Genomic DNA, 25,178 nt, shown 5'->3' with positions numbered 1-25,178 from the left:
TATTTTCTTCCTGATTGAAAGTATCGATCGTAAAGGAAAAAACCGCACACTTTTCCTAATAGAAGTTAAATCGTCGTTGTTTGCATGAAAGTGTCTTGCTCTTACCTCAGTTAAGACTCGTGGTAACTTAATTCCCTGGTATATATAATTGAAATCTATGCTAATTTCTCGACAAGAATTTCTCGAAAACTATTGTAAGTAAAATATATATAAAATATATTTAAAATATATATATATATATATATTTAAAATTTATTTAAACAATATTATTATTTAAATAATATTAAAAAAAAAAAGATCCATGAATTCTGATAATTTTTTAAAACGTTAAAACTCGTACCCTTCGAGATAAATCCCTTTGTTAAATGGCACGTAATCCTTTCTGTCTTGTATCGTGTAAAATCGAGAGGATTCTCTAAATTCTTTATCGTAGTAGCTCAATCGTCTAAATAAATAATATAAAAGATTAAATAGGATACAATGTGATCTAACAATAGGAATGATAATTTTTTTTGCTTTTCTTTTTTATCTTCTTTTATCAATTTTTACTTGAAATAATTCTTCGCCGCCAAGTGTTTCAATAAGACCTGATGTAATAGTGATTTCGAATAGATTTTGGTAAAATCATCGATACAATAATGAATCTCTGCCTCTTCTTCGGTTAAAAGAATACAATTCCATGGTGACCATTCAACGCACTTATTGTATCTGACCAATCTTAATAAGTAAATATCAATATTTTTACTTATAATCGAATGATTTTGCCAGATATTATTAACCAGATAATAAATGTCCTTCGACTGCATCATAAATGCCAACGACGAGAAACATCTTCTTCGTTTCTCTTCGGCTTGTATGTAATTTAAAATAAAAATGTATGGTTCGAAATTAACGTAAGAGTAATTCTGTTCTTTCAACAACGTACAACCTTAAATAACGATCGATCATCACATTTCGTTTTTTAATATTTTGTAATATATGTAGACAATGTGTATTTGCGATAAAGAAAAAAAAAAAAAAAAAAGAAAAAAAAAGAAAGAAAGAAAAAGAAAAAAGAAATTAAATTGCATTTACTGGTGCAAGACGTTAATTTTTTCAATCCACTGTGAGCTGAAAATCTATTACACGGAAGTAATTTTCTACAGCTTTTACAAAATATCGTTTTTATCTCTAATGGTTCACGAAATTCCTCGCATTCGGGATCATCTTTGAAACCCTTACGTATATTCGTGCAAGCACAAGTACCAGAATTGGCAACGAATTTTAAATAATCACCTATATTAATTAAAATTAATCGTTATTAGAATGTTATAAATTTGTTTTTGTTTTTCGATTCTTTTTACGGATTCTCACATAGTATTCTCTTTCTTAAATATTCGAGAGATAAATTCTTTATGCCTCTCGACAATAACATTATCTCTTGGTCCAATAGATAAATCAAATCGAAAGCGCAGATACAGATGTGAAATCCGAGTGATTTTTTCAACATCAATAACAATTCCATTCGTTCTTCCACGTTCAAATTATCGTTACTTAACGAATTGAATATACTCAAATATTCCCGTGCCTTTTGTGTCTTCAATGTGATCATTTCTATGAGTTTTGCTTTATATCCGTGCCATTGTATAGGCTTAGAATTGATCTTTAAAAATTTAACACGTTTCCTCGTTCTGTATTGCTCTCTTATCCTTTGTTTAAATTTATCAATAACGTTGTACATTTCCACGGTTTTATTAAGAATGAAACAATTTTCAGCACGTTGAGTACCTTTGAAATAACGTGCATTTATCTCCTTTTTACGATCACGTCTCCATCGTTCGATTAATTCAAACAACATATTAAAATCTGCTCTTGAACGTGGATTAATCTTTCGTAAAAGTTCCTGCTCGTGTCTTTTTCTGCGAACATTTTCAAAAACAGAACGTTTTTTTTTTTTTTTTTTTTTTTTTTTTTAAAGCACAACTAATCAATCGCAAGGAATAGTGCTTTAATTTTGTTTTTTCTTTTCTTCTTTTTTATACAATACGGTGAAAAATATTTTTTTGCACATACTTTTTTTATCAATTTTCATGAATAGTTTTATTTCTTTCTTAGACTCGCGTACCTGTACATAATGATTCTCTCTTCCCGATGCCTTTTACATTCTTTCATTATTTCTCTATATTGTCGAGCACATTCCTTCATATATTTCAAAAGTCTATATATCCGATAATTCCTTTGAATAATCCTCGCACGTTGATTAAGATCGAGACGCCATTGTATTTCATCGTATGGCTCATAACACTTTGGCGTCATATACTTGTCCTTTATATTCGATACGTTACAATCCGTTCTACGCTTACAACAATTAAGATTAATTAACGAAGAAGAAGAAAAAAATTAAAATGCACGTATTGATAAGAATATTAGATTTCTTTTTTAATTTACGTATATTATCGCACCGCCACATTTGTGTGGTTTTATTATACGACGATTGTGTTGTTCCATCTTTAGTTTCCACCGTTTGAACGGCAATGCTACAGCAATTATCCCAGGAAATATTTTTAGCTGGTGGTCCGGTTTGTGATACTGCGTTCAAATATTCTATACCAGTGATTTTATTTCGCCATCCACCCAAATAAGGTTTCACGATCTTCCGATCTTCAACTTCAGTTATTAAAACCATATTTCGTATTACGATTATTATACGACGAGTACAAGCTCTTCATCAATTATACGCACGTCTTCTTTCATCGATAAGACGGATGACGATGAATTAATTTGAAGAAACAAGATTGTCCATCCATTAAAACGCTCATTCTTGATTGGTCTAAACGACTCATTAAAAAAAAAAAAAAAAGAAAAAAAAAAAGAAAAAATGCTATATAATACAGATATCTTCAGATATATAAGAAAAAGATCATGTGTAAATGTTTTTGATGTTTAAACCAAATGTTTATATATAAATATATATATATATGTTTATATATACATATATATTTGTATATGCATATACGTTTATATATTTATATTATAAATAAAGCTGACTTAAAAAATACTCTGTATTCCAAGCAGATCGTGGTATCGTGACAAGTAACAAAAAAATTTGATAACATACATTTATATCATTGATATTATACGCAAGAAAAAGAAAAAGAAGATAGATTGATTGTGAAGTTTACAACGAAACGGCATTTTTTTCTTTTTCAACTATTTTCTTTTTAAAATGAATTTTTTTCTCAGAACTCCTCCTCACTGCTATCACTGCTACAAGCCATAACTAAGATATATCCTATTATTTTTAATATGTATATATATATATATGTATATAACATTATCGCACTATCTACATTATACTATGGATTCTACATATTATATGTACATTTCACATTGGCTTGTAACTTTTACAAACATTATTTAATATATAGACACATTTGTTCGCACGCGACGTACATTGATTTTCCCCTAAAACACATACGAGATTTTTTATAACTTATTTACAAATATCATTTCTTATTAGCATAAAAGTTTATACAAAAAATGTTTGTCAGAAAATGTATATAATTGTATATATATATATATATATAGACTGTAGGACATTACATAATTCAAATAGAACACATTCGTTTTTTGCTTTCTTTTTTTTCTTTTTTTTTTCTTTTTTTTTTTTTGTTTTGTTGTTTTCTTTTTTTTTTTTTTTTTTTTTGTTTTTTGAAAAAAAAGAAGACTTCTTTCTTGCGATTATGCCGAATAAAATTTAAAACATTTCGAAGCATAACGCGCTAAAGTATTTTCAAAATTTAATGTAAACTAAAATAAATAACATATTTACTTATACAGTAAAATGCGACTATTACAGATATATAATTTAGGTAAGCTTAATCAAAGGAAAATGTTGATGACAAGAGAAATCAAATACTGGCGGGTCTTTCGAATCCTTTTTATGTCCGTCAGCCAATAATTTTAGAACCACAAAATTAGTCTTTGCCACTTTTAATAGATCATTGATCTGTAAAATAAAAAATGAAAAAAAGAATTACAAAATTATAAAATCAAAAAATTAAAAAATATAAAATAAGAGCTTTGAATGATATAAACTCTTACCTCGTTCACGGTATTAATATTTGCCGGACAAAGTGATAATGCACGTTCTAACATATTTCTAGCTCTATGAAAGTGCCAACAACCTGCCAGATATTGTGTTGCACTCGTGACTTTTTCCTAAACAATAAATAACGATCAGATTCACATATAAAATTTCATAACTTATACCATAATCGAATATATATATAGGTATATACTAACATTCTTCTTATACATTTGAGCATTGGTCATTTCTGAGAATTCTTGATAATGAACGGGTGGAGGAGTAAGAAGAGAAGAGAATGGCAGTAACCTATGTTCATATCTTACTCTTTCCGAGTCAAATTGCGTTTCTGGAAGAGGAATTTTTCCATCCATTCGAAATCCAACCAATGCCTAAAAATATGATTACATGATAAATGTATGATACATGTATAAAACTCGTTATACATATATATATATATCAATACTCATGATTGTAAAAACTTACTTTGTAGTACCCGCCACAAATATTTTGCATTGCCTGATACATCAGAATTTCCAAATGATGGGGTCTTGGTGTTGATTTCTTCTTTTTATTTTTGGCACTCTTTTTACCACCCCTACCTTTGTGTGTATCATTATGTACATCTTGTTCAGTTAAAAAGGTATCTGCCCTTGTAATGGCAGATACTAACCACGCATATAAAAATTCGTGCAGGTACCAAAAAATATAATGATATTCATGTACAGAGTACAATTCGAGTTCAAAACCGCTTAAGAGATACATAATCATTACACGTAACATATGATACAAAATCCAAGTGCCAAAGCAAGCCCAATGTGACCTTGGTATGTCACTCTTTAAAGTGTGTAAGTACCCATCTACTCTTTCAGCCTAAAAATATACATGAAATGTGTCTCATCGAAGATCAATTTTAATTGTCATTAAAAATCGATATGTATTCTTACCTTATCCTGTAAGGTCGCAAAATCTTCTAATAAATGCGCTAACTTATCTCTCTGTCTTGCCCTGTTATGTCCAGTTAATTGCAATAAACTTCCAAACAAAGTAACGCAACGTGAGAAAAAACTATCAACATATTCCTTGGCCTGATGATTTTGAAGTAATGTACTTTTAGGCATTAGTACTGGTGGTGCAATAAAATTTCGTGCAGCATCTTTCAAAACATCAGCAAAATTGTGTACGCCGAATACACGATTTGTTGTTGGCAAATAAACAATTTGTAACATCGATCGAGATAATATGCATGGACTTTGCCGTGAAAATTCTAAAAAAAAGTCCTAAAAAGAAATTCGTTCACTTGACATTTAAATTATGAGCCATCATCCTTTATTACAACGCATACTTACCAGTGCTGCATGAAAGCCAGTATGATTAGTGATTTTAGTAACGGTTTTAAATCTATTTAACAATTCATCTAGATATTCTAGAGCCTCAACCCGTGGCTTTATCTTAGTATAACGTGGAAAGGTAGGAGGTAATAATCTCTGATTTACCATAGCATCAAAACCCATTATATTCGGATGATCAGCTAATGAGAAAAATAATAGAAATAAAATAAAAGGAAATATAATCAAGCAAACGAATGATTAATATCAAACTTACAAACTTCGTCAGCCTTTTCCCCACGATTCACTGTCTTGATCATAACTTGAATCATATCAGAACAATTTGATAATAATCTTTGACAATCTACTAAATTTTGTTGTAACTGTTCTTTCCGTCCCATCAGAGACAATGTTTGATAAAACATCTTTGTAAATCTAATTCTTGCATAAAGTGCTAAACCATCATTGTACTGTACAATGAAAGACAACACTAGTTAATTCGAGAAATATGAAATATTTCAATCGATAATAATGAAATATTTTATTCATGAAATAAAATAAATTCTCACCTCCTTTTCCGATTCAACATCAACTGGTTTTATTCTACTTTTTCTATGTAACTCCTCTTCTACTTCTCGCAACATAGATATTGTTTTTTGTTCTGTAATATCCTGTTGTAATCTGTATCCATAGGTAAGACTTTGAAAATCTTCTTCCTCAAAAACTAAGGCTTTATTAATGCAGTCCTTGATCACTTCAATAATTTTATACACAGCATAGCAGAACGTCTTTAATGGTTTATCCACAATCATTGAAGGCTGATGTAAATATAAATTAGTGAAAACTGTTTGTGCTAAGCTATGTCCTTCCAACCAAGACACTATGCAAGAGTATGTAGAATCTATAATTCCAATAACTTCTGCAGGTATTAAATTATCTAATTTAATAGCACCCGTTTCTATAGCCTGTATGAAAGTACAAGGCTTGCTATTCCCTCGATTGCACAACATTCCTGCATCCATTTTAGGATCCATCATCTCAATGGCTGACATAGCTTCAAAAAGACCAAAGAACTCATTGTGTAAAAGTTCTCCCAGTTCCAATTCTAAATAAAAGCATGACCTTATATAAGTACAAATTATCTTTATACAGGTATTACTGAGATTTATTACTATTATATATTTTCATATGCAGATTATTATGATTTATTTTGTATTCATCGTTTATCTTAAATTGAATTTCAATCATACTTTACTTAATTAATTAAAAAATCTTATATATCTTTCAACTATCTCTGCTATAGCACATACCATATAAAAAAATATGCTTCTCTTAAAGCAATGTTAATCTTTAATTCTCTAAATATATTATACTTTCAGAAAAAAAAGAATTTACTCTAATTAGTTAATATATATATATATATATATATATATATATATATATATATATAGTTCATATATATATATATATATAATATATATACAATATATATATGTATATATATATATATACATACATGCATGCATATATATATATATATACTGCCTCTTATTTGATTACCTGTAATAGCTTCGAAGAACTCTTGGGTAATATCTACCCAATTGTAGGAAACTTGATTAAATCTGCAATGCAAATATCCATAAAAATTAGAAAAAAAGTTCTACTCGAAGCCTAAGAAAATATGTTGTATATTAGGTTATTTCTCGTGAAACTTATCCGCGATATTAAATTCTATATACGATTTCTTTAAAATATCATTAATAAGAATATCTTAAAAAATTACTATCATTATTATTTATCTGTCATAACTTACGACAGTTTTTTATCCTCATTCATATCAACCGAATTTTCATCCTCCACCATGGTCGCCATTGTTGTCCTAACAGCATCACCAATTGTTAAATTAAAAAAAATATTTTCGACAATAGAGAGACGACCACGATAACGTAATTTTACAGTTGGTAAAGGACTACGAACGCTATCTAACCAAAATTCTCTGAAACATTTATAAAGTATATAGAAAAGAAATAATATATCTCATAAATTCTATAAAACATATTTATAATATATATTCTTAATATATATTCTTCTATAATATATATTATTCAATTAAGATTTCAATAAAATGTTTCACAGAAAGAATGAATAAACTTTTTGAAATAAAGTGTAAATATTTTTTGTTTTTGTTTTTTTTTTTTTTTTTTTTTTTTTTTTTTTTTCCTTATCATAAACATCCAAAGCACATTTTCTGTTTTCTGTTTAGGGAAAAGTTTAGTAACACTAAACGGACATCTATGTATTTATTCAAGTTTTGTGACCTGAGATATTCTTTGTGCGCAGTCTCAAACACTAGAATGCAATTGATACACACAATCTTTGATTTTATAAAGGGGAAGCAACGCTTGAAAAAAATATTCTCTTCTCTACATTTATTTTCTTTTTTTTTTTTTCATTGAACAACACAATATACATAATATTTCTCAATATTGTCGATATTACATTAATAAAAAAAAGAAGATATACTTTTGTTGGTAACTTATGTTCATAACAATGATATACTGCAAATTTATAGGAAAAAATTTTATCCTGAAAACATTGTATCAATATCAATAATGTTGGTATTAATGACAACGAGATTGACAGATCGTTTTGACTAAGTTTATTAGGATACGCGATTTTTGTGTGTATTAATTATAATAAAATATTTATTTTGTTATTTGTGAGAAAAAAGGAAAAATATAATATGGATGAAGCAAAATTTTTGAAAAGGTATTACGATATAAATAATCTTTGTATACTTAATATCGATTACACAAACATATATCTAGTGTGTTATAAAATTTTGTGATAGTTGTCAGTGTACGTATCTGTCAAAAATTTGGATCAATCAAATATTTATATTATTAATTTATAGAAAAGTGAGATCTGGAACATTGGATGTACATCCAACGGAAAAAGCATTAGTAATTAATTACGACGTTGAAGCACTCATTTTAGGAGAACTTGGTGATCCTATGCTTGGAGATCGCAAGGCAAAACATATATATCTAATTCTATTTTATAATATGAAATAATTTTTCTTTTAAGATTAATTCAATTTATAATTGAAAATTTTCATTATAGGAATGTCAGAAAATAATTAGATTAAAAAGTTTAAATGCTGATACTAATGTAGCTTTATTGGCAAAAGAAGTTATGGATAAATGTTCTTTGATACACGAATCCAAATTACACGAAGTTGAACAGCTCATTTATTATCTTCAAACACGTAGAACAAATGAGAGTGGTAAGATATTTTTTATTGTAATCTTTTTATATCTTTAATTAATTGTTTGTATATACTTTTTATAGGAAATGATAGTGCTAGTCAACCACAAAGACCAACATCCTCTAATTCTATGAATATTGAAAGTAGTGAATCAGAACGTGCTATCATCAGTAATGTTAATAGTTATATCGAATTATTATATGAAGAGATGTCAGATAAAATAAAAGGCTCATCATTGATTCTACAATTAGCCCGTGTACCTGACAATCTTTTGGAATTAACTAAGAATGGTAATTTTTACGAATATAATATGAATAAATAAAATTATCATTGTTAATATTAATGTCTTTTTTCTTAGATTCATTATTAAGTGCTTTAGCTAGAGTTCTTCGAGAGGATTGGCGACGTAGTATAGAACTTTCAACAAACATCATATATATCTTTTTTTGCTTCTCAATGTATAGCCAGTTTCATAATATTGTTCTTGAATATAGGGTAAGCATACAAAATATAAATTAGAGAAGTATAATTGTTTTGAAAATAAAACTTTAATTATTATTAATAATATTTAATAATATTTATAATATTTTACAACATTCATCATATTTTATATTTTTTGACAGATTGGTTCTCTTTGTATGGATATTATAAATTTTGAGTTAAGCCGTTATGATCAATGGAAGGAGGACATGGAAAAATGTAGACGTCATTTTGAAAATACCACCGGTTTAGTTCTTTTTCCAACTACAAATGATACATGCGATAGAAGAATTAAAATTATTGATGATATTTGGAGTACTGATGGTCCTCTGGATTATGAAGTAAAAAGAAGATCTGTAGAAGTTAATTCTAGTGTCAGTGAAAGTGATTTGAAGAAGATGAAGGATGAGCTTGAAAAAAGTCGCAAAAAATTTAAAAGTTTAACTAAAAAACAGGAACAATTGCTAAGAGGTTAGTTGTAGTGTAATATTGATTTGATCAATAAGTAATTTCGTAATTTTCTGTAAGAAACAGAGATTTTTTTTTTTTTTTTAAATATAGAAAAAATAATCTTTTGTTTTAAAAACAGCGGAGACAGGAAATTTCTTACGGAAAAATCTGACATTAGTTATTGGCCAATCTAATATATAAATAAAATCTTTTAATTAAAATTTATATTAATTTATATATAATATACATAATTGCAGTCGCTTTCTACTTATTATTGAATATTGCTGAAAACATGGATGTTGAGAGAAAAATGCGTAAAAAAAATATCATTGGTATGTTGATCAAAACATTGGACAGAACTAACACTGATTTATTAATTCTGGTTGTTACATTTTTAAAAAAATTATCTATTTTTCGCGAAAACAAGGATATAATGGTAAAATTACTATCTGGGATATTTTCTCTTTTCTTTTTTTTTTTTTTTTTTTTTTTTTAAACAAAATAACTCATATATGTTTTCAATAATAACAGGCAGAGGATAATGTAATTGAGAAACTACCACGACTTCTTCAAAATAACAATATTGATCTTATATCAAGTACATTAAAATTACTTTTCAATTTATCTTTTGACGCAAAGTTAAGAGCAAGAATGATACGAGTTGGTATGTTACCAAAATTGATAAAATTACTCAGTCATGGTAGGTGTACAATTATCTATAATTATTTTGAGAAATTGTAATATATTATTTCTTTTAATTTATCATATAAATTGTTATTATAGGTGATGTCAAAAGCAAAGCTACAATTTTAGGATTGTTGTATCATGCAAGTATGGATGATAAAGTTAAATCTATGTTCACAAATACTGATTGTATTCCAATGGTAAATATTTTTTAGAAAAAGAATTACTATATTAAAAAAAAAAAAAAACCTACAAATAAACAAGAAAAAAATATTAACATTGTAGGTGATGGATATGATATTAAATCTTGAAGATGAACATTTGAAACAAGAATTAATAGCACTTGGAGTAAACTTAGCAACAAATGCTAGGAATGCACAGCTTATGATAGAAAATAATCACTTGCAAAATCTTATACAGAAAGCATTCAGAAATCAAGATGCATTGATCATGAAAATGATTAGAAATATTTCTCAACATGATTCAGTGAAAGAGAATTTTGTTGTAAGTCATTATTATTATTATTATTATTATTATTGTTATTATTATTATTATTATTATTATTATTATTATTATTATTATTATTATTATTATTATTATTATTAATATATATCTGATATATTATTATTTTATAAATACAGATATTTTAAAAATTAATTTATAAATATGTACAGGAATTTGTAGGTGATTTTGCTATGGCTGTAAATCAATCAGATTCTGAGGATTTTGTAATAGAAGTTGTTGGTATTTTAGGAAATCTAGAATTATCTGATTTAGATTATTCTCAAATTCTTCAACGATGTAATTTAATACCTTGGATACGCAATAATTTAGTTCCAGGTACGAATCGTAATAAAATTTATATATGTATTTTAAATACAAAAATCATATATATATTTTACAGGAAAAGCACAAGATGATTTGGTACTTGAGGTTGTTATATTTTTGGGCACCGCAGCAAACGATGAAGATTGCGCTCGCTTATTGTGCAAAGCAGATATACTTCTATCTCTTATCGAATTGCTTAAAGGTTTGTAGTAAGTCGTATTTTATTAAAATGATATGTAATAATAATATGGATAATAATTACAGCAAAGCAAGAGGATGATGAAATGGTTTTGCAAATAATCTATGTATTTTATCAAATTTCTAAACATGATTCAACAAGAGATTATTTAATCCGCGAGACTGGTAATGGTAATAAGCAGTCTATTTTGCTTTACTCTTTATAAGTCTAATAATAAAATAAAATAAAAAAAAAATCATTAAAAAATTATTATTTAATAAAATACTTATAAGAATTAATTTTCAATTAGTTATAAAATAATATAATTAATTTACAGAAGCACCTGGGTATTTAATAGATTTGATGCATGATAAGAATCCAGCAATTAGAAAAGTTTGTGATGCTTGTTTGGACGTTATTGCTGTAAGTAGTTCTAAAAAGTTGAAAAATTTAAAAAAAAACAAAAAATCGATTATTATTAAACTATAAAAATATTTTAGATGTGTGACAAGAATTGGGCAGCACGTATAAAAGTAGAAAAATTCCGTTCACATAATCAACAATGGTTGGAAATGGTAGAATCTATAGGGGCAGATGCAGCTACACATTTACTACCAGATGAAGATGATAGTCTCTCTCCATTTCTAAGTGGAGAACTTTTAAAACATACCATGTTATTCCCTTCTGGTAATTAATTATCATTAGACTTATGCAAGCAATTCGTTACATTATTTTGTCATTGCCAATTAATATTATAAGCGTGTAATAAAATAATATTATATAATTCATTTTTCCATAGATAACTCGGCATTATACAATACAGATGATGGATTTTCTTTGATGAAAAATTCATCAGGATCATCTGAAAATCTTAGTCGACCAGTTAGCAGGTGATCTTATTATTTATTTTTTTTATTTTTCTTTTTATTTTTATTTATTAAATAGAATATCGATATTATATCGTAATATTTTTAAAATAGCATCATACATTTTTTCAGGTATAGAGATCTCGATGAAATAGGTGAACTTATGGCACGTTCGAAATCACGAATGTCTATTGGCACAAGTTTAGAAGATTCATATTACAGCAACAGAGTTAAATTTACTGATTTGGATAATCCTCATGTATTAATATGAGAGCAAAGTTACATTACATATTATTAATATGTATTTTCTCATGATTCCTATATGTATCAAAGCTTATGTTTTTTTCTTATATGCAAAATGTTAGAGTAAGTATTCTACAAAGATGTGTCTCTATTGAAAGAACTATATGACAGAAGTTATATGACAGATTAGTTTGATCTCGTAGTTATATATATATGTATATATCTAGTGCCTTTATTCTCTGTTAATTTATAGGCATTTTTCATTACTCTTCAATTACTAGTCATTTATTTTAGTTATTATATTATTATATTGCAATTATTCTACATAACAATTGCTATATCACGAAGTAGACGTAAAAAGTTCCAAGAAAGGAATGTAACATTTTTTTAAAACTTCTTTATATAAATATCTTTTAAAATATCCAATCTAAGAAATACATAAATATTGGAAGCTAATACCAAAGAGTTTTATATGTAAAATTAAATTGATTTTATCAGAAACATAAGAATATTTAAAATAATGATATATCAACGATATCGAATATTTTTTATATGCTTAAAAATTATGGTTTAATTTTTTTTTGTTTTTTTTTGTTTTTTTGTTTTTTTTTCTAAATATAGCAGATAAACTGAATATGGCCTTGAACGTAAAATTATTTATAGCACTATATGATTAGTGCAATAATATAGTTAGTAAAGTATAAAAAATTATTTGTAAATTATGAATTAATATTTATGTTGGTTTTTCTTCTTTTATTATTTTTTTGTTAAATTTAATTGGTTTTATTTATAAAACTGTATAAAAGACTGGTGAATTATTTAGAGCTGCTTATAGAATTAAAATTTATAAAGTTATTCTTGATTTATTGTTAGAACATAAACTTTTTCTTATAATACATTTGGCATTAGGACAAAATAAAACAGTATAACTATTGTCACCATCTGTAAAAAATGTATGTTCTTTCAAATCCCAACTAACAGGACTATCTGAAAATCCTTGCACATGAAAACTGCACCATGGTAAATTATTTTGTAATGGTACATATTCTCTCATAGCATTATAAATTTGTATAATTCTTCGATTAGAAAAAAATCCTGTATATTGTAGATAGTTTACTTGATCTACCAATATATTTGGTTTTGGACATTCATATGTACTTACATATTTTGATGTTTTTTCATTATTTCTAAAAAAAACCAAAAGAAAATATAAACAAAATGATTTGTGTTATTATTTGATATTATATAAATATTATTTTAAAAAACGATACGTACATTTCTCCAGAAATACTAAAAACTCCAAGCCATTCAAAAAAGTCATTAACAATAAACCCATCAATGACAGTAGGTATATTAACACGATATTCGGTTCTTTGTGAAACCTTTTGACGACAAAGTGAAACAGTATATCCATGCTCGTGAAACCATGCAGCAACCGAAGATGGACACGTCTTTTCATCTTAAAATTAAATAATTTGTAGATGAATATGTACTAAATGTCAATGAATTTATAGACAAATATATACTAAATGTCAAAATATCATTACCATTAAAAAATGGATTAAATTTACCTGGTGGTTCCCATATTAATATTACATCGAAAATCAGATCAAGATGTTTCTCTAATGCTATTTTAACTCGTTCATAATTCTTCTTACCAGGTACAAAGTGGTTAGCCGTTAAATCAATTTTCACAACTATGAAAATTGTGATAAATGCAAAAAAAAAAAAAAAAAAAAAGAAAAAGTAAATGAATATCAGTAGAAGTTAAATTATAGTAATAATTTTTCTTTCAAACTGTTATTAACTTGTAATATACCATTTCGCGTATTTGTCTTATAATCAAAAGCAGAATCATTTCCTTCTAATCCAAGTTTTTGAAAATCTTCGCGTATCAATGAAATTATCAAAATACCATTTGGAGTAACAGCTATGGTATTACATAAATCTATTTTATTTCCAATTGTTAGTAGTGTTAATTCTCCTGTAAAAAAAAAAAATTAATACATATTGATACTAAGAGAAAATGATACGTATAATATACTACAAAGTATATCAATACGACAGAAGGAAATTCCTTTACCCTTTTTAATAAATGCTTCAATAAATTGTTGGTTCAACAATTCAGAGGTATGAAGGTCTTTAATTTTATAATAATCGCTATCATCTGAAATACAATTTTTCACACTCTCTGGAATATTATTCGATTCCGGAAATATAAAGGATACCTATAAAAAAAAAAGGCAAAAAAAATTGTAAATTAAATAAATTATTTCTCTCTCATGCATATATCTTTATCTATATATATAACCTAAAAATGGTGTCATTGTATATAACCTATAATAATGTACAATTTCAATGTCTATTACTTACTACATGATTAAAATAATGTTTGACAATTGTGGCAGGATCATCTGTTCTCTTATAATTTATTCTTTCAACATTGATATGATATCGTGGTGGTTTGAAATCCAATACCTCAGGACATAACATTATAACTTTATTCTATATCTTTACTTCAAATGTTTGAATGAAGCACGCCGTTCTGTTCATCATAAATGCATTGATGTTTATATAGCATATAATAGATTAATATAGAAATATTTAAAAATCAAAGTACCTATCAGAGGCCTCGGTAGCGCAGTAGGCAGCGCGTAAGTCTCATAATCTTAAGGTCGTGAGTTCGATCCTCACCCGGGGCAGATTTTTTGCAATTTTTATATAAAAAATTGTATTATATATAAATAATAATATAAATAATTTTATCTAATAATTCGTAATTATTTAATTATTTTCTACGTAGTTGTTAAATTCAAATAAAATACAATATTATATCGAATATCGCATACTATTATAGTTATATTTGTTGTCAACAGGGAACGCTACCAGTTGAATTTTAATACACGTTATTATTACTATCTATGTATATTTGCTATTCGTATAAGTCGTAGTTCTCTTTTAATAAGAAACACGTGGATTTAATAATATAAATAATATTAATACTGTTTGATTATGGAAACTAGCAATAAAATACAATACTTGATTGTGGATACAAGTGCTTTTATTAAAAATGCAGCTCTACAAGTAATACAACCAATACTTTTCATTCAAAAAGAATTATTTAGCAGATTTTATAAACTCTTTTATCTACTTTTGTATATATATATATATATATATATATATATATACATATATATTCATCTATGAAATATATAAAAATTTATAATTATTTATTGTTATCTTAGGATATTGGTGTTAATATCATAACCGACCAAGATGTGGTTAACGAGATAACTAATAAACGACAACTACGAAGACTAGTTGTACTTCCATATGATTTAAATGTTCAAAGTGCATTTCCAGAAAACATTAAATTTGGTAGGTATAAAATTTGTTAAGGACTTTATTAAAATTTTTAAATTGAAGTATTATTCCCTAAGTTATTAAAAGTTTATTATCTTTTAGTTACTGAATTTGCTAAGAAAACAGGTGATTATACAAGTTTATCTGCCACTGATATTAAAGTAATTGCACTTACTTATCAATTAGAAAAAGAAAAAGTAGGTACGGAACATTTGAAGGAAGCTCCAATCATTGTAAAAACTGTTAATAGTGCAAAACGTAATAAAAATCGTTTAAAACCTGTCGTTGGATTTTATATGCCAAAGAAAAAAGTAAGTTTATACACATACATACCATGTATTATATTATATATATTTTATAATAATTTTTATATATATTTTGTGTATATATTATAGTTAAATAAAACAAATGGAATTAAAGATAAAGAAAATATAACGCAAAATGAAGAAGAAGAAGAAGAAGTATATGTTGATTCTCTTCAAGAATATTTAGATCATATTGATAACGATATTGTAAACGATGTGGATAAGCAAAAGGATAAAGAAAATCCTGAAAATGAGAAAAACGATATAGATGAAGAATATCAAAAATACGAAGAAGAAGAAGAAGAAGAAAATGAAGATGACGAAAAAGATGAACTTAAATCAGATGCCACAGAATCTTCTAATGAATGTGGATCTGATTATGAAACAGCAACATCAGATATAGAATATGACATAGATATTGAAACAGAAGATTTGGCAGATAAATTTTCGAATCTCAATTGTAAACCAGAACAATTAGAAATTCAAAGTGAAGATGGAAAGATGCATAATGTAGATGATATTCTTGCACCTATATCAGATGAGGAAGATAAAGATTCATTAGAACAGATAAGTGAATGCGAGGATGAATTTGAAGATGAATGTAATAATGATAGTGATTGGATAACACCAAGTAAGTTTCTTAATTTCTCAAGTAAATGTTATAAAAAAAAAAAGAAGTATATAATTATAAATATTATACTATATAAATATATTAATGATTTTAGGTAATATTAAAAATATGAAAAAACATATGGACTCTGACATACTTAAGGAAAAATCAGCAACTGTTGCATGCTTAACAATGGATTTTGCAATGCAAAATGTTTTAATGCAAATTGGATTGAATATAGCTTCGTTAGATGGAAGAGTAATCAAACAAATGCGAACTTTCATTTTTAGGTGTTATGCTTGTTTCAAAACTACCAGCATAATGACTAAAGTTTTCTGTCCAAATTGTGGCAATAAGACATTAAAAAAGGTTGCAATTTCATTAGATGACAATGGCAAACAACAAATTCATATTAATGCGCGAAGACCACTTTCGGCCAAAGGAAAGAAAGTATGTCTCAAAATAATAATAAGTGAATTTGTTCATGTATAATGAATAAATATAATATTTTCCTTTTCTAGTTTTCATTGCCAACGCCAAAAGGTGGAAAACATGCAAATAATCCAATACTTTGCGAGGATCAACCTTTGCCTCAACAACGTGTTTCAAAACTGGCAAGAACAAAAAATGATCCACTATATGAAGATTATATAGCAGGATTTTCTCCATTTGTTACGCGAGATGTATATTCAAAATCAGCTATGTTAGGTATTCGATCAAATGGTGGTGTTAAATATTGGATGAAGAGAAATCCAAATGAATCTAGAAGAAAACAAAAATGATATAAAAACAATTAATCATTGGTTATTACTTATGTAAATGTAATTTATATAAATATTTTTAAAAAATGTAATATCCTTTCATTACACTGTATTATATTCATAATTAATTTCTATTGATTTATTATACTGTTAAATATAGTTAAGTAATTTACGAACTAAATGTTTCATACAATTTTTGTTGCTATTATTAACTATATTTATCGGTGAATAGTCACTTGATTTATATAATATTTCTGTATTTCTTCTACTTTTTTTTTTTATCATTATTCTTATCATTATATTTTAATATTATTTATTATTATTATTATAGTAGTAATAGTAGTAATAATTAATGCTGGTAGTTCTACCTTCCTAAAGTTTTTTTAAAAATTCAAGAAATCTATGTTCTTGCTTAAATCTTTTTTTTTTTCTTTTTTTTTTTTTTTAATGAGACCTTATTCATTAATGTTGTTTAAAAATTATGCCTTTACTCATTGTTGGCATAATTCATTATATAAATCAGGATGAATCATGAATAACCTTAAAAATTATTAATCATTTATATTATACTCCTTATAATTTAATCAAATCTATAATGATTATAAAAAAGAAACTTTTTATATTGAATTATTTACAGATTACAAGAGGTTATGGATGTTTATTCGTAAAAGTATCGTATGTATTGAAATTATTAATGTATTATGTTGTCAAAGAATAATCAGAGTTAAAGAATATATTGAACATAAAGATAATCTTATTTAAAGTGACATAAAAATGTTATAGTAATATAAAAATATTAAAGTGATATAAAGAAACAATTGAAGATTATTGTACATAGAATTATAAATTTGACCACCAGAGTGTGTAACTAGTAGCGATTGTGACCAACATGAATTTATCTGAATATACCGGTAGACGTTAAAATGTATTAATATGTCTATGAGTGATGCTTTGAATTGTTTTTTATGCGGTCTTTTATATGAATTTAAACTAATTTGATAATTGTATGCTTATATATTTATTGATCTTTATAATTATAATATTTAATTGAAAATATTTAATAAAATGTATTCAATATGTAAAAGCACTCATCCTGCAACAGGAGTAGAACATGCTATCACATGTTATTTTTTTAATCGGTCTGAAAAATGTCTTGTAGTAGCTGGTGCAAATATTATAAGAGTATTTCGTTTAATTCCTGACGTAGATATAACAAAAAGAGAGAAATATACAGGTATATACAATTTTTTTTTTTTTTACTATTACACAAAGTTACAAAATTCTCAATAAATATTTTTTGTTATTATGCATCATGTTTTAACAGAATTACGTCCACCAAAAATGAAGCTAGAATGTTTAGCTCAATATACTTTGCACGGGAATGTAATGTCGATGCAAGCAGTACATTTAATTGGATCTCAACGAGATTCTCTCTTGTTAAGTTTTCGTGATGCAAAGTTATCTGTTGTTGAATATGATCAAGAAGCTCATGATCTTAGAACAGTATCTTTACATTATTTTGAAGAAGAAGAAATACGGGTAATACAATAATTTGATATTTGATTATTCTAAAATAAAGAACGAAAAAATTAGGTTGAAATTAATAAAATAAATTTATTTTGCTATCATTGTATTGTCATTTTACTATTAGTAGGGTGACCACATATAAATCAAGAAATATAATAGTTTTAAAAGTTAGTCAAAATAATGTAGAACATATGTAAATATTTTTTTTTTTTTTTAATAACAAAATTTTCAACAATTAATAATTCAAATATTTTTTAGAATTAATACACCAGGACAAAATGCTGAAATATGGAACTTGTACTATAAAAACAGGATGTCTGGTCACCCTAATTATCAGTAATATATATATATAAATATAAAAAACAATACATAATAATATAATTTTTTTAATAGAAAAAGTTCTTAATTTTTTCCATATTAATTATTACATTTTCATGTATGTATTATATCTAATTATAGATGATTTATCATTAGAATTTAAGTGAAAAATTATTTATTAGGATGGATGGACAAATCATCACCACATACCAATTGTCAGAGTAGATCCTGAGGGACGTTGTGCAATTATGTTAATATATGGACGTAAATTAGTAGTATTACCATTCCGTAAGGATCCAAGTCTTGATGATGGAGATCTATTAGATACAGCAAAATTAACTACATCTAATAAAACACCTATATTATCATCATACATGATAGTATTAAAAAGTCTAGAAGAGAAAATGGACAATATTATAGATTTGCAATTTTTACATGGATATTATGAACCAACTTTATTGATTCTTTATGAACCTGTAAGAACTTTCTCAGGGTAAGAATATAGTATTGTAATTTTAATTATGTTTTTGCTATTGCATGAGTGTAACATATAGTAATATTAAATAATATCATGAAATATTTATTTACAGGCGTATTGCAGTAAGACAAGATACTTGCGCAATGGTAGCCATATCATTAAATATTCAACAAAGAGTTCATCCTATTATATGGTCTGTTTCTAATTTACCATTTGATTGTTATCAAGCAGTACCAGTAAAAAAACCTCTTGGTGGAACATTAATAATGGCAGTGAATTCTCTAATTTATTTAAACCAAAGTATTCCACCATATGGAGTATCTCTTAATAGTTTAGCAGATACAAGTACAAATTTTCCTTTGAGTGAGTAAAATTTTTTTTTTAACAACTGTCAATAAATTTTAAAATATATTTATTTAACATACAATTTAATAATAATAAGTACTTTAATAATTCTTATTGAATATATAAATTTTTTTGTCTATTTAGAACCACAAGAAGGAGTTAAAATGAGTTTGGAAGGTGCTCAAGTTGCATTTATATCTCCAGATCGTTTAGTTATTTCTCTAAAAAGTGGTGAACTATATGTACTGTCTTTATTTGCAGACAGTATGCGTTCAGTACGTGGTTTTCATTTTGATAAAGCAGCTGCTAGTGTTCTAACATCATGCGTAAGTAATATTTCTAATGAGAAATCTCACATTTATATAAAACATACATCTAATTTAATTGTAATTATTAGGTATGTATGTGCGAAGATAACTATCTTTTTCTTGGCTCACGCCTTGGAAACTCATTATTACTAAGATTCATTGAAAAAGAACCAGAAAATGAACAAAATTTGAATGATAATGAAATCATGGTCGAAGATAATGAAAGTGATGAAACTCCAGCAAAGAAAATTAAACAAGATTTCTTAGGCGATTGGATGGCATCTGATGTGTTAGATATCAAGGATCCAGAAGAATTAGAAGTATATGGAAGTGAAACACATACATCTATTCAAATAACCTCTTATATATTTGAGGTATATATTAACTTAATGAAATAATAATTGATTTATCTTTGTTTTAATCATTATTTTAATCATTTTTTTTTTCTTCTACATTTATAAGGTATGCGATAGCTTATTAAATATAGGACCATGTGGAAATATATCTATGGGAGAACCAGCATTTTTATCAGAAGAATTTTCTCATAATCAAGATCCTGATGTTGAATTAGTTACAACATCTGGTTATGGCAAAAATGGTGCTCTTTGTGTTCTTCAAAGATCAATTCGTCCTCAGGTAGTCACAACATTCGAATTACCTGGATGTGAAGATATGTGGACTGTTATTGGTAATCTAAATAATGATGATCAGACAAAAGCAGAATCAGAGGGTTCCCATGCTTTTCTAATATTAAGTCAAGAAGATTCAACCATGGTACATAACTCAAAATACATTCTTTCATATTAAAAAATAATATCTTTTACAAATCTTATATAATAAATTTATAGATTCTACAAACTGGCCAAGAAATCAACGAAGTTGATCAGAGTGGATTCAGTACTCAGGGAAGTACAGTTTATGCAGGAAATCTTGGTGCCAACAGATACATAGTACAAGTTACCCAAATGGGTATTCGTCTTTTACAAGGAATTGAACAAGTATGCACGATCTTTTTATACAATATTTTCCATATTTTTGTGTATTATTTTTTATAAACGATTCTCTCTTGACAATTACAGATACAACATATGCCCATAGATCTTGGTTGTCCCATAGTACATGCTAGTTGTGCAGATCCTTATGTAACTATACTTTCAGAGGATGGTCAAGTTATGCTACTTACACTTAGAGAAGGAAGAGGTACAGCAAGATTACACGCACAAGCTGCAAATTTACTATTTGTAAGTATATATTTATAAATAAATACATACATATACATCAAAATTATAAACTAATTATTTTTATTAAATTTTTAGCGTCCTCAAATAGAAGCACTCTGTGCATATAGAGATGTAAGTGGAATTTTCACAACACAACTACCTGAAAATTCGGAAGATGATATACCAGAAGAAGAACACAATGTAGAGGAACCACCTATTGTCAGTAATATTGACAATGAGGATGACTTATTATATGGTGATGCACCAGCTTTTCAAATGCCTGTACCACCTCATACTAAAAACATTGATGGAACAACTAAAAAAGCACCATGGTAAACATCTTTACTATTATTAAGTAATGTTATATACCTTTTTTTTTTTTTATCATCAATTGTGTTATTATCATAATGATACAATTATGTATAGGTGGCAAAAACATTTACAAGAAATTAAACCTACATATTGGTTACTAGTATATAGAGATAGTGGAACCTTAGAAATTTATTCTTTGCCAGATTTACGTTTGTCCTATCTTATTCGTAATTTTGGTTATGGGCAATATGTTTTACATGATAGTATGGAATCTACAACATTGCAAACTAATCCTGTTAATGAAATTCCTAATCCTGAAAATCAGGTGCATACTTTTATTATATACATTATTTTCAATTACATTCAATATAATAAGTTTATACATTATTAATATAATTATTTTGTAGGTTCGTGAAATTTTGATGGTTGCTTTAGGCCACCATGGAAACAGGCCAATGCTTTTAGTACGCTTGGATTCTGAATTGCAAATTTATCAAGCTTATAAATATCCCAAAGGTCACTTAAAATTACGTTTCAAAAAATTAGATCATGGTATTATACCAGGCCATTTAAGGTATATAACTATTTATAACATTTACTTTAAATAATTTTATTATATACTATATGAATAATTTTATTTATAAATCTAAAAGGCCAAAACCTAAAGAAGAAGATATGCCCAATATGAACGAAACACGAATTTCTATGATGCGATATTTTAGCAACATTGCTGGATATAATGGTGTATTCATTTGTGGTGATTATGCACATTGGATATTTCTTACTGGACGTGGAGAGCTAAGAACACATCCAATGGGCATAGATGGTTCTGTTACTTCTTTTGCACCATTTAATAACATTAATTGTCCTCAAGGTTTTTTGTATTTTAACAGAAAGGTAAACTATTTAAATGTAATGTAATATTCATTTTTCTTTTTCTTTTTTCCTTTTTTTTTTTTTTTTTTTTTAAATATAAAAATTGAAAAATATATAGATATACATGTTATATTAGGAAGAATTAAGGATATGCGTTCTACCAACACATTTATCATATGATGCACCATGGCCTGTGAGAAAAGTACCTTTACGATGTACACCACACTTTGTGACATATCATCTTGAGAGTAAAACTTATTGTGTTATAACAAGTACAGCTGAACCACTTAAAAGTTATTACAGATTTAATGGCGAAGATAAGGTAATATAAAATAATAAACAAATTCTTCACATATATATCTATAGAATGTTATCAGAAATAGCTGTCATCTATTTATATTATATTCATTTATTTATAGGAATTCACAGAAGAAGAAAGACCAGATAGATTTATTTTTCCATCACAAGAATTGTTTAGTATTGTTTTATTTTCTCCAGTTTCTTGGGAAACTATACCAAACACTAGAATCGAATTAGATCAATGGGAACATGTTACATGTTTAAAAAATGTGTCTCTGGCATATGAGGGAACAAGATCTGGATTAAAGGGTTACATTGTACTAGGAACAAACTACAATTATGGAGAAGATATTACAAGTAGAGGACGTGTAAGTGATATTTTAAATATAATAATAAGTTTTATTGATATTTTAAATATAATACTTTATATTATATGATATTTAAATATAATATTATATTATATTATGTAGATTCTTATATTTGACATTATTGAAGTAGTACCAGAACCTGGACAACCATTAACAAAGAATAGATTTAAACAGATTTATGCAAAGGAACAGAAAGGTCCTATTACAGCTATTACTCAAGTATCAGGATTTCTCGTTTCAGCAGTTGGACAAAAGGTTTCATTGTTATAAAACTAATTACATAAAAATTTAATTTATTAAATATATATAATATTTTAAAACGAAATGATATACATTTTTCAGATCTACATTTGGCAATTAAAAGATAACGATCTCGTAGGCGTTGCTTTTATAGACACACAAATTTATATACATCAAATGTTAAGCATTAAAAGTTTAATTTTAGTGGCTGATGTGTACAAATCTATTAGTTTGTTAAGATTCCAAGAAGAATATAGAACACTTTCCCTTGTTAGTAGGGTAAGTTCTTATAATAGTATTAGAGAATTGATATTATAGATAAATTACTCTATACGAGAGAATATTAAATAATATTTTATTTTAGGATTTCCGACCAGCAGAAGTCTATACGATAGAATATTTAATTGACAATAATAATTTGGGCTTTCTAGTAGCTGATGGAGAAAGCAATATAGCTTTATTTATGTATCAACCGGAGTCAAGAGAAAGTCTTGGTGGTCAAAAATTGATTAGAAAAGCTGACTTCCATTTAGGACAAAAAGTAAATACATTCTTTCGAATTAAATGTAGAATTACTGACCCAGCAAATGAAAAAAAATATTTTTCTGGAGCAGATAAAAGGCATGTTACCATGTATGGTGAGTTTGTTGATTTTTTAAAAACTTTTTTTTAAAAATACGAATAAAAAAATAATACACATTAACTTTTAGCATCTTTGGATGGTAGTCTTGGTTACATTCTTCCAGTTCCAGAAAAAACATATCGTAGATTACTTATGCTACAAAATGTATTAGTTACACATATATGTCACATTGCAGGCCTTAATCCCAAAGCATACCGGTAAGCCATTAAATAATGATTATAATAAATTTACTCTAGTTATATATTGATTATATATGTATCATAAATAATTATAATTTTTCAACAATTTCAGTACGTATAAAAGTTATGTAAGAACACAAGGCAATCCAGCTAGAGGCATTATAGATGGAGATTTGGTTTGGAGTTATCTCTATTTACCTAATAATGAAAAAATGGATGTAGCCAAAAAAATTGGAACGCGAGTTCAAGAAATAATAGAAGATATTACAGAAATTGATCGACAAACAGCACATTTTTAAAACAACTGTTTCATATATATATATATATATATATATGTAAATTTAATACTATTCAGAACTATTTTTCATATTTTTACCAGTTTTTAAATAAATGCGAACTAAATGAAAATGAAAAGTGAATTTCAGATACTGAATAAATTTAATACATTTGTTAATAATCATATTGCTCTCATGTATATATTATAATGTATATTAGTAAAACTAAATGTTTATGAATGTAGCAATTGTTTTACATGATAAATTTTTTTTTTCTTATAGATAAGCATGTTTCGTCATAAAATATAATGAATTTATATTTTTATATTGCAACACTCTTTTACATTTCATATAAATCC

At 26.6% G+C, this 25,178-nt stretch overlaps 6 protein-coding genes and 1 non-coding gene across 10 annotated transcripts; 4 read left to right on the top strand and 3 right to left on the bottom strand.

The window, feature by feature from the left end:
* Positions 1-277: 277 nt before the first annotated feature.
* Positions 278-3,684, bottom strand: LOC124951302 (IQ and ubiquitin-like domain-containing protein). Its single transcript, XM_047499515.1, has 5 exons — positions 2,442-3,684; positions 2,105-2,332; positions 1,354-1,898; positions 1,075-1,275; positions 278-928 (listed from the first exon to the last, which is right to left on the bottom strand). The coding sequence occupies exons 1-5, from the start codon at positions 2,663-2,665 to the stop codon at positions 546-548; spliced, it is 1,581 nt and encodes a 526-aa protein (XP_047355471.1). The 5' UTR covers positions 2,666-3,684; the 3' UTR covers positions 278-545.
* An 82-nt stretch (positions 3,685-3,766) lies between these two features.
* LOC124951294 (N-alpha-acetyltransferase 35, NatC auxiliary subunit) lies at positions 3,767-7,369 on the bottom strand. Its single transcript, XM_047499500.1, has 10 exons — positions 7,208-7,369; positions 6,955-7,016; positions 5,964-6,499; positions 5,672-5,864; positions 5,416-5,597; positions 5,014-5,346; positions 4,553-4,939; positions 4,285-4,458; positions 4,084-4,200; positions 3,767-3,988 (listed from the first exon to the last, which is right to left on the bottom strand). Exons 1-10 carry the CDS (start codon positions 7,264-7,266, stop codon positions 3,848-3,850), a joined length of 2,184 nt encoding a protein of 727 aa, XP_047355456.1. The 5' UTR covers positions 7,267-7,369; the 3' UTR covers positions 3,767-3,847.
* A 474-nt stretch (positions 7,370-7,843) lies between these two features.
* On the top strand, positions 7,844-14,680 carry LOC124951293 (kinesin-associated protein 3). 2 transcript variants are annotated; one of them, XM_047499499.1, is made up of 17 exons: positions 7,844-8,163; positions 8,309-8,426; positions 8,518-8,680; positions 8,746-8,952; positions 9,021-9,157; positions 9,286-9,613; positions 9,850-10,028; positions 10,124-10,292; positions 10,376-10,476; positions 10,562-10,780; positions 10,951-11,116; positions 11,181-11,306; positions 11,369-11,467; positions 11,620-11,705; positions 11,783-11,969; positions 12,082-12,172; positions 12,281-14,680. In XM_047499499.1, exons 1-17 carry the CDS (start codon positions 8,138-8,140, stop codon positions 12,417-12,419), a joined length of 2,541 nt encoding a protein of 846 aa, XP_047355455.1. In that variant the 5' UTR covers positions 7,844-8,137; the 3' UTR covers positions 12,420-14,680. The 2 variants fall into 2 exon arrangements, with proteins under 2 accessions (XP_047355455.1, XP_047355453.1); XM_047499497.1 differs by having other exon boundaries at positions 7,845-8,163; positions 11,369-11,473.
* Positions 13,224-14,945, bottom strand: LOC124951298 (ribonuclease P protein subunit p40-like). Its single transcript, XM_047499506.1, has 6 exons — positions 14,765-14,945; positions 14,475-14,619; positions 14,211-14,375; positions 13,963-14,088; positions 13,667-13,850; positions 13,224-13,578 (listed from the first exon to the last, which is right to left on the bottom strand). The coding sequence occupies exons 1-6, from the start codon at positions 14,882-14,884 to the stop codon at positions 13,236-13,238; spliced, it is 1,083 nt and encodes a 360-aa protein (XP_047355462.1). The 5' UTR covers positions 14,885-14,945; the 3' UTR covers positions 13,224-13,235.
* Positions 14,946-15,020: 75 nt separating this feature from the next.
* On the top strand, positions 15,021-15,093 carry Trnam-cau. Its single transcript has one exon. It is a non-coding gene; the product is annotated as a tRNA-Met (tRNA).
* Positions 15,094-15,287: 194 nt separating this feature from the next.
* LOC124951297 (RNA-binding protein NOB1) lies at positions 15,288-17,554 on the top strand. The gene is made up of 6 exons (XM_047499505.1): positions 15,288-15,475; positions 15,637-15,769; positions 15,857-16,065; positions 16,150-16,690; positions 16,785-17,119; positions 17,191-17,554. Exons 1-6 carry the CDS (start codon positions 15,404-15,406, stop codon positions 17,449-17,451), a joined length of 1,551 nt encoding a protein of 516 aa, XP_047355461.1. The 5' UTR covers positions 15,288-15,403; the 3' UTR covers positions 17,452-17,554.
* A 500-nt stretch (positions 17,555-18,054) lies between these two features.
* Positions 18,055-25,144, top strand: LOC124951290 (cleavage and polyadenylation specificity factor subunit 1). Of its 3 annotated transcripts, XM_047499491.1 has the most exons (21): positions 18,055-18,664; positions 18,755-18,969; positions 19,458-19,768; positions 19,866-20,116; positions 20,243-20,275; positions 20,360-20,424; positions 20,496-20,780; positions 20,869-21,180; positions 21,255-21,404; positions 21,486-21,647; positions 21,723-21,958; positions 22,053-22,263; positions 22,346-22,512; positions 22,592-22,835; positions 22,951-23,136; positions 23,234-23,482; positions 23,585-23,737; positions 23,825-24,001; positions 24,087-24,360; positions 24,433-24,562; positions 24,657-25,144. In XM_047499491.1, exons 1-21 carry the CDS (start codon positions 18,496-18,498, stop codon positions 24,841-24,843), a joined length of 4,167 nt encoding a protein of 1,388 aa, XP_047355447.1. In that variant the 5' UTR covers positions 18,055-18,495; the 3' UTR covers positions 24,844-25,144. The 3 variants fall into 3 exon arrangements, with proteins under 3 accessions (XP_047355447.1, XP_047355446.1, XP_047355448.1); XM_047499490.1 differs by having other exon boundaries at positions 20,243-20,424; XM_047499492.1 differs by lacking the exon at positions 18,055-18,664 and adding an exon at positions 19,216-19,293 and having other exon boundaries at positions 18,827-18,969; positions 20,243-20,424.
* The last annotated feature ends 34 nt before the right edge of the window (positions 25,145-25,178 follow it).

Source organism: Vespa velutina, chromosome 8 (assembly GCF_912470025.1).
Source record: "Vespa velutina chromosome 8, iVesVel2.1, whole genome shotgun sequence".
In the NCBI taxonomy this organism is placed as follows: Eukaryota; Metazoa; Arthropoda; class Insecta; order Hymenoptera; family Vespidae; genus Vespa; species Vespa velutina.
The sequence above is the reverse complement of the archived record's forward strand: the minus strand, read 5'-3'. Positions and strand labels throughout refer to the sequence as shown.